We start from the raw sequence: 16,810 nt of genomic DNA on the forward strand, positions 1-16,810 counted from the left end.
TTAATTATAACAAAATAATAAATGCTTATTTAATCATAACAAAATCTTTAAAGGTTACTTAATTGTAACAAAATCATTAAAGGTAGTGTAATTATTACAAAATAATTGAAGCTTATTTTATGGTGGCTGGCTGATGTTGTTGGGAAAGTCAGTGCCATATTCCAGATTTGTAGCTTTCCTTTCCTTTCCTTTCCTTTAATTTAATTTAATAATTTAATTTAATTAATTTAATTAAATTTAATTAATTTATTGGATTTGTATGCCGCCCCTCTCCGTAGACTCGGAGTGGCTCACAACAAAATAACACAGTATAACAAATCTAATATTAAAAAACATTTAAAAACACAATCATTCCATGCATAAACTATATATGCCTGGGGGTATCTTAGTTCCCCCATGCCTGGTGACATAGGTGGGTCTTTAGCAATTTAAGAAAGGCAAGGAGAGTGGGGGAAGTTCTAATATCTGGGGGAAGTTGATTCCAGAGGGCTGGGGCTGCCACAGAGAAGGCTCTCCCCCTGGGGCCCGCCAACCGACATTGTTTAGTCGGCGGGACCGAACTCTGTGGGACCTAATTGGTCGCTGGGATTTGTGCGGCAGAAAACGGTTCTGGAGGTATTCTGGTCCGATGCCATGTAGGGCTTTATAGGTCATTAGCAACACTTTGAATTGTGACTGAAAACTGATCGGGAGCCAATGTAGGCCACAGAGTGTTGGAGAGACGTGGGCAAATCTAGGTAGCCCTACAATAGCTCTCGCAGCCGCGTTCTGCATTATCTGAAGTTTCCGAACACTCTTCAAAGTTAGCCCCATGTAGAGAGCGTTGCAATAGTCGAACCTCGAAGTGATGAGGCATGAGTGACTGTGAACAGTGATTCCCGGTCCAAATAGGGCCGCAACTAGTGCACCAGGCGAACCTGGGCAAATGCCCTCCTCGCCACAGCTGAAAGATGGTTCTCTAATGTTAGCTGTGGATCGAGGAGGACACCCAAGTTGTGGACTTTCTCTGAAGGGGTCCATAATCCCCCCCCCCAGGGTAATGGACGGACAGATGGAATTGTCCTTGGGAGGCAAAACCCACAGTCACTCCGTCTTGTCAGGGTTGAGTTTGAGCCTGTTGACACTCATACAGACCCCAACCGCCTCTAGGCACCGGCACATCACTTCCACTGCTTCGCCAACTGGACATGGGGTGGAGATGTACAGCTGGGTATCATCCGGGTACTGATGATACCTCACCCCATGCCCTTGGATAATCTCATCCAGCAGTTTCATGTAGCTATTAAATAGCAGGGAGGAGAGGACCGACCCCTGAGGCACCCCACAGGGGAGAGACCTAGATGTCGACCTCTGATCTCCCACTAACACCAACTGCGACCAACCAGAGAGGTAGGAGCAGAACCACTGCAGAACAGTGCCTACCACTCCCATCCCCTCCAGCCGGCGCAGAAGGATACCATGGTCGATGGTATTGAAAGCCGCTGAGGTCAAGAAGCACCAGGACAGATGAATTAATTGCTCTCGGCCATATCTCGCCCAGGGGGCAATATTTTTCCACAGACCACCAAAGTTTTCTCACAGACCACCAGTGGTCCATGGACCACAAGTTAGCAACCTTTGCTATAACTCATTTAAAAGTATAGAAGTAATAGAAATCTAAGATCTCCCTCTTGTGGATATTTACAAATACATTAATATTTCATAAAAATGGACTAAGAATGCTTGCACAGAAATTCAACATTACATTTCCATAGTTCAGATAATTAATTCTTATTTAAAATTTCACACTATGGAAAAACTAAAAGCCACATTTTTAAACAAAAGTACATAAAATATTTACCTGTGATGTCTGCCAGTTTTTGTCGCTTACAGCAAAGTTCATTTTTAAGTTTGGTGGTAGCTTTTCGTTTCCCAACACCTAAAGCAGAAAAGGCAAAAAAAAACCAGGAATCATAATGTATAGTCTTTCATGCTTTCTAAACATATTTACAATCCCAAGATCCTTAAGTAAAACTTTTCTTTGCTCTTAATCACATGTACCTATCCACAATAAACAAGTTTCAAAGTAGCGTTTTCAGGCAATGAGAACTGCAGCTAGAGGGACTGAAAATCAGCCAATATCTGAAGAAATGTCAAGTACTATTTAGCAGGAACACTACTAAATCTAGGGATGGGGAACCTGTGATGCCCTGAATGATGGTAGGCTTCAATCATGTCAGCATAAAAAAAAGGATGGTCCTTTAAGCTCCCTAAAATTAAAGCAGAGGTTCTAGGTACATAAGCCAGGATGATATTAAAGCACACAACCCTTGGGACTGTAACTCAGGGCACTTGGTGCAGAAAGAACATTTTTTGTTGTGCTTTTTTGATGACATTTTTGATGTTAGGTGTCCATTTTGAGATATGATGGAACCTAGAAACTCGAAGGTCTGTACTGTTGATATTGTTTGTGTTGTAAGAGGTGGTATTATAGGAAGATTTCTCCTAAAATCTACCACCATTTCTACAGTTTTGAATGTATTTAGTTCAAGATTGTTCCAGTTGCACCACAAGACTAGTTATTCAACCTCCCATCTATATGCAGATTCATTGTCTTGAATCAGTCCAGTCAGTCCAATCACCGTTGCTTCATCTGCAAATTTCAGTATATCAGGCTTTAGGGGAAGATATTTTGGTGCAATGGTCTATTTGTAGTGGGTTGTTTCTTTTAAATACGGTATGTCATACTTATAGTTGATGGGTATTGTATGTATAAAGGGCTCTGTCTTTGAACGTGGGTAGGAACGATACTATAAAAATGATATGTCTTTATAAAAATTAGTATGGGGTTACGTTTTAATCTCCAATATGCTTTTCTGTCCAATTTTAAGTGGTGATCACCATCTTTTCTCCTAAACCTTCATACTGTGGCTTAATTATTTCAATTTACTGCTTACTACACCTTTAATGAAACATTAAGGGGGCCGCAGACAGTAACTTGATTATATTTTGTCTTAGATAGAACACAAGGTTTGCAAAGGCATTACAGTAGAACCTCGACATAAGAGTTGCTCTATATACGAGTATTTCGAGATGCGAGCTAGGAGGGGAGATATTTTGATTCTACTTACGAGCCCAAATTCGGGGTACGAGCGTTCCTTCCGCTGCCACCAGGCTCCGCCCGGCTGTCATTTTGTAGAGAAGCAAGAAGCGGAGGAAGAGCTGGATGTTGGCGGCGGCGGAGGAAGGCAAATGCGGCTTGGAAGCTGGGAGGGGGGCGGAATATGGGAGGAGAGAGGCAGCCTCCACGCTTTCCTTTCGGAGGAAGAGCTAAGTGGCCAAAGACGTTCCGCCCCCCTCCCAGCATCCAAGCCGCATTCGCCTTCCTCCGCCGCCGCCAGCCGGAGCGAGCTGCTGGGCTGCGCGTGGCGGGAGAAGCCCGGACAACGCCGGAGCGCTGGGCAGCACTACCGCCGCCGCGGGGAGAGGCGGGCATGTGGGCTGGCGGCATTGGGCTTGGTGGAAAGTCCGGGGGCAGCTCCAGCGACTCCCCTCCCGTGGCTGCTGTTGAGGCGGCAGCGGCGTCCGCCTCCGGCGCGCGGCTCTCCATTCTTCTCTTTCCCTCTCGGGCTCCGAATGCGGCAGCGGGAAGAGGAAACGAGGCGCAAGGCAGCGCGTCTGCAGGAACGGGTGGTGGGGCGCCGTTGTTGTCCTCACGGCGCAAAGCCACACAGTCCCGGATCGCTTGCTTTCCCAGCCAGCAAGTCGGCTGCCTGGGAAAGCGTTTTTCAAATGCGCTGCTTTCCCAGGCAGCCGGCTTGCTGGCCGGGGAAGCAAGCGATCCGGGACTGTGTGGCTTTGCGCCGTGAGGACAACAACGGCGCCCCACCACCCGTTCCTGCAGACGCGCTGCCTTGCGCCTCGTTTCCTCTTCCCGCCGCCGCATTCGGAGCCCGAGAGGGGGAAAGAGAAGAATGGAGAGAGAGAGCCGCGCATCGGAGGCGGATGCCGCTACCGCCTCAACAGCAGCCACGGGAGGGGAGTCGCAATCACACCGACACGCGCCTCTAGCTAGTCAGAGAATGTGAGTGCGGGGAGGGGGGTTCCTCTCTTCTTATGCCTCCCCGCCACCCCCACCCCCTCCGCTTTCTCCTTGCGTCAGCTTTCGCCCCCCCTCCTCCTCCTCACGCCCTCTGCCTTCCACCGAGCGCGCACGCGCCCACATTTTGTCTAGTGCTGCGCGCGGGGCACCTGCTCGTCTGGTTTGCCGGCTGCTGCTTGTTTGCTGCTGTCGCCAGCGCCACCCATTGCTGCCGAGGCTAAAAAGTCTGCTTGCTGCCGCTGCTGAGCGGTTCTAAGCCCTTCTTCCAGCCGCCGAGCTTGTGGCGAGCGAGTCCGGGCTCCTCCGGTGGGGTTTGCCCCCTTTCCCCCGCCCGCTCCTTTCCCCCCTTTGCTTGGAAGCTGGCTGCTGGGAAGCCCCCCTCCCCCGCCCAGCTGTCACCTTTTAAAACAGCCCCCGGGCTGTTTTAAAAGGTGACAGCCGGGCGGCAGCGGTTTTTTGCGGGGGGTTTTTTTTTTGTTGCACGCATTAATCGCTTTTCCATTGTTTCCTCCTATGGGAAACAATGTTTCATCATACGAGCTTTCCGACTTACGAGCCTCCTTCCCGCACCAATTAAATTCGTAAGTCGGGGTTCTACTGTATTGTGCTTCAGCAGTAATAGATGGCCACAATTTTTCCAAATGTTTATAGTTGGAAAGACACATGAATGCTGCCTTTGAGAAGTCACAGAAGAGTGAATGTAAATATATGCTGTACAAAACAGATTTTAAGCAGATTTGTTTCAAACACTTACAGTTAAGAGATTTTTCCTGCTCATTATCATTCTGGTTATGTAGAGTCCAATCCGCTACCAATGCAAAAAAGAAAAGAAAAAGAAAATTAAAGCACCTGGTAAAGTAATTTGCAATACTAATTAAAAGATGACATAATTAAAGGATGATATAAACAATATAGGTCAAACGGACATTTACTGTACAAGTAAGTTTATTTTATAGGTTTTTAAAGTGTATAGGCCAAATCTTCAATGAATTTCATAAAGCAGAAACTAATCAAGCAAATATACATAAATGTTGAGTTTCCTATTAGTCACAAATACCTAGTTAAAACAGAAAGGTCTCATTATCTAGGATCAACTGCCTTGTATCCAGAGGTGGGCTGCTACTGGTTCGCACCAGTTCTCCCAAACTGGATGTTAATTTTCTGAGTTCAGAGAACATTTTTAATCTAATGACTGGTATTTAGGGCAGCTTTTTGCAAGCAAAGAAGCTTTTTGCATTTTTGTACAGGTAATTCTAGACTTACACTGAAAGAAGTGACATGACTATTTTTCACACTTACAACCATTGCAGCATCTGCGGGGGTCATGACAGGGTGGGCAAGTTGAAGCGCCCCTCCACGTAAGTGACACTGAGTTGGCCATGCCCACCCAGCCAACCCACCCAATCATTAGGGCAAAGAACCGGTTGTTAAAATTTTTGCAGCTGACCATTGCCTGCATATGATTGAAAAGGAAAAGCCCCAAATACAGAATGTTTCTTATGTTTCCTAAGAATACATTAAATTTTTCTTCAACCATTGCAGAAAAGAAGAAATGTAGAGTAACTTTGCTGCAGTACCGACAATATCATGGATGCCAGAAAACTTTGATAAATGCAATGAACCTGAGCTTTTTTAGAGATATAAGCAAGATCATAAGAAAGTCAATTTGCTTGAGTTGTAAGGCATATGAAGGGAACTGGAAAAGGAACAGAAGAAACTGTTTTCTATGGAAGTAGTGGGGGGGGGGGGGAACCGCTTGATTTTCTCTTCTGCTCCTTCTCCAATAAACTCAAGCAAATGAGTTTTGTGGCTTTCATTGCTGATTTTTCTGCACATTCCAAAATTCAGAGAAGAATTATGCTCTACAATGATAATTTTATATAAAATTAGAAAGAAAATAATATTACATTCAAATAAATACGTGTTTATATTTGCAATTTCTACAAAGGCCAAGCCAAACATATTAAAATAATCCATAGGACCAAAATATAATTTTGTGATCACATAAGACTGTAGATCTAGCATAATGCAGACATATTGTATTGTTGCCTTAAATAACAATATTTCTGTTCATTTTGTAGATTTTTTTTGTAAGGGCTTTAGAATTAGAAGCTAATTTTATTTAGAAAAATAAATCAAACCCAAAATAACATAAAATGCACAAATGTTCATTGTAGGCAAATTTGTTAATTGCAATTCATTATTAAATGTTTAATAAAAAATTCTAGATACATGTATGCTGCACTGGATTGTGCTCAATATATACTTACATTCTCTGAGCTTTGCCTTCCACACAACTTCTTCAGACTCCAAATCCACCAAAGATAGCATAAGTTCCATTGGCTGTTCTAAATATACCTCAAAGAAAGGTTTCTCTGCCAGGGTGGAATCATCTCCAAACTGAATTTCCTAGAAAAGGATATTGAAATATTAAAAAGTCTGTTTACTGTGACAAAATACTTCTTTAAAGTACTCTTCATTATGAATGAATAAAACATTTTGCTGTATATACTATTATCATACCAAAGACTAGAACTCACTTAAAATAACAATAGTCCTATATTTGGGAGTTCAAACGATGATATTATCATGTTTCACAAAGTTTACCTATGTTGACAAACCAATTATCAAACAATGGGAAACATACCTCAGGTGTTATGTCAGCTTCTGGATCACTAGTTAATCTGTATTTCTTTCCATTTTGCAATAATTTATGACAAGGAGGTTTTTCAATTTTAATGAATTTATTAAGAGATCGTCTTACAGTTTTGGATATATCCTACAAGTTAAAGCAAAGCTTTTTATTCATATCAAGAAATGGAAGAATAATAATAGACATATTAGACATATAGTTTATCAACTTATTTCAATCTAAAATGGAGTTAAGTTAGCCTACCTTCCCAATGTTTTAAATTCATTCATTATATTATATCCTCATTAGTGTTCTGGCTCCCATTTGTTTTGTTAGAAAGAAATTGTACTTTCCTAGTTTTGATCTTAGGAATCTTAGAAATGTGCAAAATACAGAACTGGTATATAAATGACTTCTGATTGCAACTGTGGTGAGAATAGCTGAAAAATAGCAGGTTCCCCTGAGCCCTGCAAAAATCCAGCTGGCAACCACTGCCAGGAGACTGTCTTGTAGGGATGGCGAAGGAAGGAGATGCACTTCGCTGAACATGAGTAATCCACAAGTTCCTCATTCAGTACGAAGCAAGTTCTCTCTGAATGGCAGCAGTCCCAGCCGTTATTGCTGGCGGCCCACAGTCGCAACAATCAGGAACCAAGATTGTGCAGAAGCAGAGAATGGACAGGACATTGAAATTGGGTGGTGAGATTTTTACCAACTTTTACCTTAATGACTTACAATAACAAGAATACAAAAAGAAAGCTTAAAATAGTAATGAATTGAAACACCGGGGGGGGCGGGGGGGCACAAAGGAAACAAAAAGGCAGAAAAGACCCAAGAGAAGCTATAAAAATACAGACAGTGTGAAAAAAAGCTCAAATAATTTGAAAGTGATTTTAGGGAGAAGCTATTTGTTTATCTGAATTTCTAAACCTCTTGAATTTATCCAATACTGTAATCCAATAAGAGAGCCATCTACTGGAGAAAGAGCAATATTGCAATATTATAACTGCAGTACAGTATTCCCTAAATTTTCGCTGGGGTTGCGTTCCGAGACCGCCCACAAAAGTCGAATTTACGCAAAGTAGAGATGCTCCCTTTCTTTCTTTCCTTCCTTCCTCCTCCTCCTCCTTCCTTCATTCCTGGTTTTACTTACCCCAGAACCCACAGGGGCAACGGGGCGGAAAGCAGGGGGCTTTGCTGTGCTCGCTGTGGCGGCGGCAGGTGGCAGTAAGGCTCGGCTTCAATTGGAGCGTACCAACGCTCCAAGAATTAAAGGGATGGGATCGGAAGGCTGGGAAAGAAACGGAGCTTTTATTTAAAGAAGCAGGACGGCTGAGGTGGAGGGGGGGAGGAGAAGAGTTAAAATGCACAGTATTGTACATCGGGCAGCCCCTTGGTGTGAAAACTTGACAACAGTGGCGAGTTTTTTCCATTTACATTTGAAGAGTTACAAAAGGAACGAATTTGCAAATAACTAAATCTTATTAAAATTGACTATTGGATTATAGATTGGAAAGACTGGAAGAATTTAGTGGCCTAATTTGGACTTAGACTATTAATGTTACTTAACAGAATATTTTAAGAGGCAAAAGAAGAAAAGATCAGAAGAAAAGAGAGGAGAAGGAACTTTAAAATTTGGACAACTGGGAGATACACTCCCATGATGGATTGAATATTGTTAATAATTTGGTGTTATTAGTAATCCTATATATTTGGAATATTGATGTTATGGTGGAATAATGAGTGATTTTTAAAATATTGAATGATAACATCCACTAAGGAATAACAAACACAGATTGCAAAGAAACGTTATTTACGCTTAAATGAATTAAATGAAAAATGTTAACACGAATATCAAATAAGACTTCACTTATTTGAAGTTGGAAGATTAGAATTCCATATACTATTTATATTATTATTGTTAATGTAGTATAAAAAAGACCTGACCCAATCAATGTACTGTCCACAAAATATGTATGTTTAAAAACTTGATACCAAAAACAAAACAAAACCTGGTATATAAACATAGCATTTAATTTAGCTATCTGCCTAGCCTTTGTTTGGCAAGATTTCTCACTGTTTTATTTTATTTTAGGTCACAAACAAAATCTTTAAAAGTACAATAAAGCAAATAAAATAAATAAGTTAAAATAAAATATATGTACATTATTCAATTTGATACAATAAAATAATGAGAAGCAGTAAAGCAGAAACTGACATTCAAATGGCATTTCAATCTTCTGAATGTCACCCAGCTGATCCAGGTTGGGTGAACTTAAACCCACTGACTTTTTAAATTACAATGGCAAAGGAGCCAATAAATAAAATAAAATAGCTTCATATAAAATATATGTACACAGAGGTGGGCTGCTAAGGTGGAATGGTGATGTGTGCTCACCCCCGTGGCTCTGAGTGCTAGTGGAATACAGCGCAATCCTGCTACTGCACCTATGCAGGTAGCAGAATCATGCACAGAGACGCAGGTGCATCTGTGTTTCAGTGAGGTTTTTTGCTCCTGCACGCACGCAGAATGGCATCTCAGTCTCCTGAATGTCACCCAACTGATTCTAGGTTGGGTGAACTTAAACCCACTGACTTTTAGTTACAATAGCAAAGGAGCCAAACCTAATCATTTTCTTAGAACTTTTTATTAAGTATCCATTAGAAGCAACTTTGCAGTCACAGCTTCTGCCTTTATAAAGATGAAGAGTTTATTTTTCCAGAAAAAAGAAAAAAAAGTTGATCTTACCTTTATAAATGAATTGTTATTTGTAGCTATATAAACACGGAATTTCAAGGAAGGATGATTGTTGATAACTTTATATAAAATGACTACCCCATGATAATACACTGGATCATATCCCTCAATTACTGGTCCAACTGGAGATAGTGAGCTCACATGCCACTTGACATGTGTGGTTGAATGATCAATGGAGCCTTCAAATTCTGGACCATTCTTTTTGAAATGGAATACTTTGAAGGCCTTCTCAGACAAATGATCTGCACACAAATTCCAAAATGTTAGAATTTCTAAAGAATGTGCCACAATACATAAATATATAATATTTACAATGAATCTTACCATTCAGGCAGAGGGTGTGTGGAAACTGAATTGAAGTAAGAGCGGAAGAGGAACATTTGATATCAAATATAGGGCCCACGACAATCCAAGGTTCTTTAACATAAGCAGCATATTTGGTCCAAGACAAAACTGAATATTCAATGGTAACAGATCTGGTTACTTCAAAAATTAACCCCGTCACTGTACATTCAAAAGTTCCTTCACCATCCAGCTTCAAGCTAAAATTACATACAAAAGAATTCTCAATCTGTAATATTCTCAAATGATATCTGTGGGTTTTTTTAATCTTTCCATATAAATATTTAAAATACATGATTTAATATTGGTTCTAGCATAACTCTTCCACCTATGAGCATTAAGACAGTCTATTGTTAGTTTTTGTGTCTAAAATAATATGCTGATTAAAAATGTTTTTAAATTTTTATGCAAACAATTTCTTGACAATACAAAAAGGATGAAAGTAACAAATGTTATTTTTCAGTGCAAAACCTCTTAACAATTTTTTGTTACCTATTAACATATCGTAATTATAGACGTGTGTGTGAGAGTGTGTGTGTGTACACACACATATTTTTGCTCATAATGAAAAGAAAGGTATCTATTTCAAGCTTATTTTGCTCTCCTCAGCTAGCCATACCCTTACCTCTAGGCCACAGGTTCTCCTCCTTGTCTTAGCCTGGATAGGCCAACAGGAAAAAGGAAGCAATATGCTCCCTCCCATATTTGTGTATACCAGGGTGATTTGACAGAGAAAAAAATATACAACTCTTTCCTGGTACAAGCTGAGACAAGGAGCAGAACCTGTGACCTAGAGGTTAAAGCAGACTAGGCAGACTGCCCAGATTCAAATCCCGGGAAGGGAATGGCTAGCTGATGAGAGCAAAATAGCTTGAAATAGATCTATACTAGTCTCCCTTCATTTTCATTAACAGCAAAAATATGTTACATGCATACATACATACATGTAACACCTAAAACAGTATTCTAGAATAACACGGTATATATAGCAATTTTTGCATGTTCTTGACTTTATAATTAACAACCTATAACTTTACTTCATTTTTCTATCTCCTAGAAATACTTGAGGAATGAAGTGAATATGTAGAATCACCAACAGATTGTCCCACGTCCTCTACTAATTGATAGCATGTGTATATAAATTTGCACTTACATAATGATATAGATAAGCATAAAAAAGAAAATAATTCCATAAATGTTTCTAGTTATAATAATAATAATAATAATAATAATAATAATAATAATAATAATAGATAATAGCTACCAAAACTGTCCTTTCAGAAGTCTTCTGGGAGTGACTTGTTCATGTTGCTTCTTTATATTTAAAAGAAAAGAAAAATAAATTATTGAAATATCAATAATTAATGAATTAATTGATATTTATGAATTAACATTTAAGAAAATTTGAAATTTCCAAACCTACTTTTTGGATTATGCAGTGTTTACAGCAATGCTGGATATTAACTTCTAAAACAGAACAATAAAACAAAATTAGATTATTTAAAAAGATTAAAACACTTTTAACATTTCAAAATATACAATCTTCTAAGGGTATATACCGGATACACCATTATTCTGCAACTGTTTTTCTTCTGGTTGTTCAACTGTAAAAAAAATAAATAATACATCAGATACAATTTTTTAAATTGTTATCAAAACATAACATTTGAATGACTCCTGTCCTTTGAGGTCATAGCAAGTTCATATAAGTGCCTTCTCCTTTTAGGTCTCCCAACCCCATGTAATGAATTAATTAACTTTTATTCATTGCCTGTGCTCCATCTTCCAAAATTCTGGGCAACATTGTGAAATATACAATGTACCTGATTTACTGCAATACAGTTGTAGCTCTTTCTCTTCTGATTCTTCAACTGTAAAATTAATAATAATAATAATAATAATGATAATAATAATAATGATAATAATAATAATAATAATAATGTAAATCATACACTGAATCAGGTAGGATTTTTAAAATCATTATCAAAATATAACAGGTGAATCACTCCTGCCATTTGATGAATCATATCCGATTCTTTTTAATAAATGCTTTTACCTTTTAGATTCTCTCCCCCTCCCGCCAAGCCCCAGGTATTTTACTTTAATTAACTGTCTGTGCTTTATTTGCCAAAATGCCTGGTAAAATAATATTCTACAAATTCAATATTTTCATATCATTTTAGGGTAACAGAATGTACTTATTCTCACAAAGTATAATCACACTGGAACTACAGCTTGCCAGGCTGTCATGTGAGAACTATCATATTAAGCCAGTTACAAAGAGAAACTAACATTGTGATAGATTTTCACAGCTGTTGGTAATGACTGCTTACTCATCAGCAAAGTTACTATTTTGTAAGTTTGCTAAAAGCATAAGACTGTTAATAGAAACAAGATATTGAATTACAAGGATCTTTGATTTTCCCTAACAGAGTTTTATGTTCTATACAATCAGTTTTCCAGGTTATTATAAATATTAAAGATGATAATGACAACTCTTATTACTAATTATAGGTTTTGGCCATTCCCCAAAATGCAGCTGATAACAATTTAGAATTTTAATCTATATGTGAGGTCTGTTATTAGAGAAAAGATTGACATTCACCACTGACCACTCCAGTTAATTATTCTTAAATCCCTCAAAAATCTTTCCCAAAATCATTCAGATCATACATTCCATATCATTTGATTATTACTAGATTTTCATGACGAAACTATCAGGAAAAAAATCAATTAGGGTTTTAAGTAACATGTTCCTATGAATTGTAAAGTACTACCGAAGGGAATGCAAATTAAAGAGAAATGAAAAAATGTGAAACAATGAAACAGCAGGGACCTAAAGAGTGTACTGAACATTAGTCAACAGTGGAGAAAAATAGAAAATAAATGTTTACGTAGACAAGATAAATAAAGCAAGCAACATATGATCAAAAATCAAGCAATCCTTGACTTATGATCACAATTAAGCTCCAAATTTTTAAGCAAGACAGATGTTAAGTGGGTTGTGCCCCATTTTATATCCTTTGTTGACATAGTTGTTAAGCAAATCACTACAGTTATTTGAATTGTTAAAACAAATTTGGCTTCCCCCATTGACTTTGTTTGTTAGAAGCCAGCTGGCAAGGTTACAAATGGTGTCACTCTGGGTGACTGCAACTGTCATAAATATATGCCAATTGCCAAGCGTTTGAATTTTGATCATATGATCACAGGGATTCTGTAACAATTACAAGTGTAAAATAGCAACAGAACTTAGACTTAAATGTGCTTTAGACTTCACAGTGCAGTTTACAGAGTCAGCCTCTTGTCCCCACAATCTGGATCCTCATTTTACCCACCTCGGAAAGATGGAGGGCTGAGTCAACTTTGAGCCTGGTGAGATTCGAATTGCCAAACTGCTGGCAGCTGGTGATCAGTAGAAGTAGCCTGCAGTACTGAACTCTAGCCACTGCGCCACCGTCGCTCAAATTGGTCATAAGTAACTTTTTCCATTGTCATTGTAAGTTTGAATAGTCATTAAATGAACGGTTGTAAGCCGAGGACTACCAGTGTATGTCAAAATACGGCATATACGCTTCATAACTGGTGGGATGCAAGCAACAGTACACTGGTTTTCAATGTAGGCTCTATATTAGAGATCCTAGCTTAAAGGAAAATTTGAACATATTTGGAGTAAAATTAGGCTTTGGTTGCTCCAAATGTGCAAAAAGTAACAGTCTTTGCCATATATAGAAAATGCTACATATACAAGTAAAACATACATAAGAATAAATGGAATGCTTTGTAAATGATTTAAAACTGAGCAGACAAGGATATGTGATGTCCTGTTTATTAAATTTAATATCTTTATTATATTTATTGCAATTGGAAATTATACATGAAGAGTAAAAAAAGTAATAATTCATTTGGAATCATATTTGGGCAAGAGTTTATTATGGATGGGGAAATGGATGGGGTGATTTTGAAGCATGCAAGTACTACTAGCAGAATGGTAGCAGGTCTGTTGCAAGGAATTAATGTTTTTTGAAAGAATCAAAATAAGAGGAAAAGGAAGAATAGGAAAACATTTGGAATTATTCTTTCTGCCAAAGGAGATGTTACAAAATACTGGATTGAGGGATTTTTTTTACATTTGCATAAATAAAAACTGTATCTGTAAATAAGCAATCACATATACTATGCAAGTAAGTGTGCATTCGAATTCGTCAAAATATCTCCTCTTTAACAGAGATTGGGTCAGCTTTTGTTCATTTAAAAATACACAAACCGCAAGTGCCTAAACTTTTGCATGTCAAGTCATTTCCTGTAATTTTTTTCACTTATTTAGTCTGGACTTTTTTTTTTAGTTCTCAAGAATGCCACAGACGAAACATTTTTGATCTTAAAATGTATGTCAAATATTACACATTTACAATAGATGCTTGTTTCTGTTCTGTTTCTTCTGATTAAAGAACAAGAACCCAACCGAATAGAACCAAGTCTTTTGAAATTCAGAGTGCTACTTTTGCTACTCCCAACAGTAGTTCCCTCAGCTTTCCCCATTTGCCACAAAAAAGAAAACACCAGGAGCCACAAAACCCTTCCCATGCCTACTTCCTGAGCGGCCACAGAACTAGCATATGTGGTTGAATTAAACGTTCTGTTTTCTTCTGAAACTTTGTTTGGATTTATCCATGGTGGGCCTACCAGGACTCGAAAAGCTCAATAAATCATATGCCGGCGGGTGTCACACACTGTCAGTTGTGACGCATATTTTGAGCAACAGGGAGCCATAGCAGCTCCAGAGACGTGGGTTGCTGACCCCTGCCCTAGCCTGATGCTGTTCTGAGAACAGACACAACAGGCTTGACATACAGGTAACCCTCAAGTTACAACAGACCTCAATAAGGGGAACATACCTGGTTCTGAAGATCTAGAAGCTGCTTCTTCTGCCATGGTCACATTACCATATTTCTGGCACTAGGAAACCAGTCCACGTTTTTGCTATTTGATCAGATTTTACAACATTTTTGCCGAAAAATGGCATTTACTTCCAGTTTTTGCCAAAAAAATCCATAGTGAACAATTGACTCACTTAACAATCATTGTGGTTGTTTTATGGCTAATATGTTCACAAAAAGAGGTTGTAAAATCAGGTCAATTTTGTAATGACATGCTTTATGATGATTATGACTTATGACTGTAATGGGAAGGCTGTATTACATCCGTAAGTTGAGAAGTATCTGGAAAAGCAGCTGGCAGTTGTGGCCAGGAGGCCCTTTGCACAACTGTGGGTTTGTGCCAGTTATGCCCTTTCTTGGACCAACAGACCACTTCCTATCTTGACTATTGCAACACGCTATAGATGGACCTCCTTGAAGAGCATCCAGAAGCTCCAGTTGGTGCAAAATTCAGTGGCCCATATGGTTTTGTGCAGACCCGCTGTGCACATGTATCACCTCTCCTGCGGGAGCTGCATCAATTGCTGATTTGCTTCTGGGTGCAATTCAAGGAACTGGTTGGCACCTTTAAAGCCCTTCATAGCTTGGGACCAGGTTATTGGAGGGACCATCTCTTGCCAGTCGTATCTACCCAACCCATCAAAGTGGTGAGACAGGGAATGTCCATTTCTGATCTCCATTGTAGGTGCCATCTTCTGGGACCCAGAAAAAAGGCCTTCTCAGGGGTGGCTCCCTGTCTCTGGAACATCATTCCCTTAGAGATTAGAATGGCCCCCTGTCTAATACTCTTCCTGAAGGTACTGAAGACCTGGTTCTGCCAGCAGGTCTGGGGAACCCAGAGCGGCATGGAGCCTATTAAATGGCTTGTGTGAGGGGGTGCGTGGTGGGAGATAATTTTGTTATATTGTATTATATTATACTATATTAATTTATTTGATACTGTTTTTAGTTTTTATTATTTATATTGTGGTTTTATATTCTGTAAGCTGCCTTGAGTCACCATGGAAGAATAGGGGGCAATATAAATTAAATAAATAAATAAATCTTCCTTATTCTTTGGCAATCTGCATATGAAAGCTTCTCCTAACTATTATAGTTATTACTATTTAAGCAATATAAGTATAATTTCCTCAATTCTTAATCTGAGGAAAAACAGCATTATTTGTGGTAACAAAATAATAAAAGGATACTTTTTGAAGCTTTAACTATAATGAGCAAACCTCTGTTTGTTTTCAAATCATCTTGTGCCCTTTGTAAGATAAACAATCAAATAATTTGCTTTCATTTCTAAGTATCTTCCTGCCATCTTGCAAAGCAATTGTTAGTTTTCCTACACAAAAACTACAATTAATAATAAATAAAGGATACTCACGTGGTTCATTTTCATATGTCTCATTTGTCTCTGTAAATAAAAAGGTTGACTTGGTGAGACAGAAAGATTTGTTAACTTGTTTGTTTTAAATAAAAATAGGCATAAATATTAAAACATGTGCATAAGGTTGTATTTGTCACTCGGTGACAGCCCCCATTTCCTTCAATTCTTTTCCTGACTATCCTGTTTTGACACTTTTCCTGCCAATCTCAAAGGACCTGCTGCCATGGCACCCTGACATAGAGTCTCATATTAAACATATTATGTTTAAGACAGAAAACTGTTTGCTGAGATAAAGTATCACTCACCATGGCAACACATGCAATGGCAATATACTAGGGAAAGCAGGAAAGTAATAAAAAATAGAAAAAGGCAAAACAAAGACATGTTCTATTCATTTCCTTTTCCTTGCCTTCCTCTGTTTTTCAACTGCCCCCCCCCCAAAAAAAATGAGCAGGAGAAAGAATTCTATGTTCATTTAACATGTTCAGTTCCTTAGGAATTGTTTGAAAGGAGAATTCCTTCTTTAAGGTCCTCTCTCCCCTAAAATTGCCAATTGATTATTTATAAATATTAAATGAAGCTGCGTAATTACTGACCAGATTCGCCTTCGGAGCTCTCTGAGTCACTGCTGGAACTGTCATTACCTTCATAAAATGAAAATGTATTTGTCTTGTTAAACAAT

General features: G+C 38.8%; 1 protein-coding gene across 2 annotated transcripts in view; it reads right to left on the reverse strand.

Moving 5' to 3' along the window:
- LOC139168128 (NACHT, LRR and PYD domains-containing protein 1b allele 2-like) overlaps positions 1 to 16,810 on the reverse strand; it is a 37,852-nt gene that overhangs the window by 11,842 nt on the left and 9,200 nt on the right. For both annotated transcript variants that reach the window (XM_070753536.1, XM_070753535.1), the window contains exons 3-14: positions 16,725 to 16,772; positions 16,126 to 16,155; positions 11,637 to 11,684; positions 11,373 to 11,417; positions 11,237 to 11,280; positions 11,078 to 11,127; positions 9,796 to 10,013; positions 9,463 to 9,713; positions 6,729 to 6,860; positions 6,352 to 6,490; positions 4,836 to 4,889; positions 1,841 to 1,918 (exon numbers count right to left, since the gene is read on the reverse strand). In XM_070753536.1, coding sequence (XP_070609637.1) covers positions 1,841 to 1,918; positions 4,836 to 4,889; positions 6,352 to 6,490; positions 6,729 to 6,860; positions 9,463 to 9,713; positions 9,796 to 10,013; positions 11,078 to 11,127; positions 11,237 to 11,280; positions 11,373 to 11,417; positions 11,637 to 11,684; positions 16,126 to 16,155; positions 16,725 to 16,772 — 1,137 coding nt within the window. The remainder of the gene's footprint in view (positions 1 to 1,840; positions 1,919 to 4,835; positions 4,890 to 6,351; positions 6,491 to 6,728; positions 6,861 to 9,462; positions 9,714 to 9,795; positions 10,014 to 11,077; positions 11,128 to 11,236; positions 11,281 to 11,372; positions 11,418 to 11,636; positions 11,685 to 16,125; positions 16,156 to 16,724; positions 16,773 to 16,810) is intronic.

Source organism: Erythrolamprus reginae, chromosome 5, assembly GCF_031021105.1.
Source record: "Erythrolamprus reginae isolate rEryReg1 chromosome 5, rEryReg1.hap1, whole genome shotgun sequence".
NCBI classification, from domain to species: Eukaryota; Metazoa; Chordata; class Lepidosauria; order Squamata; family Dipsadidae; genus Erythrolamprus; species Erythrolamprus reginae.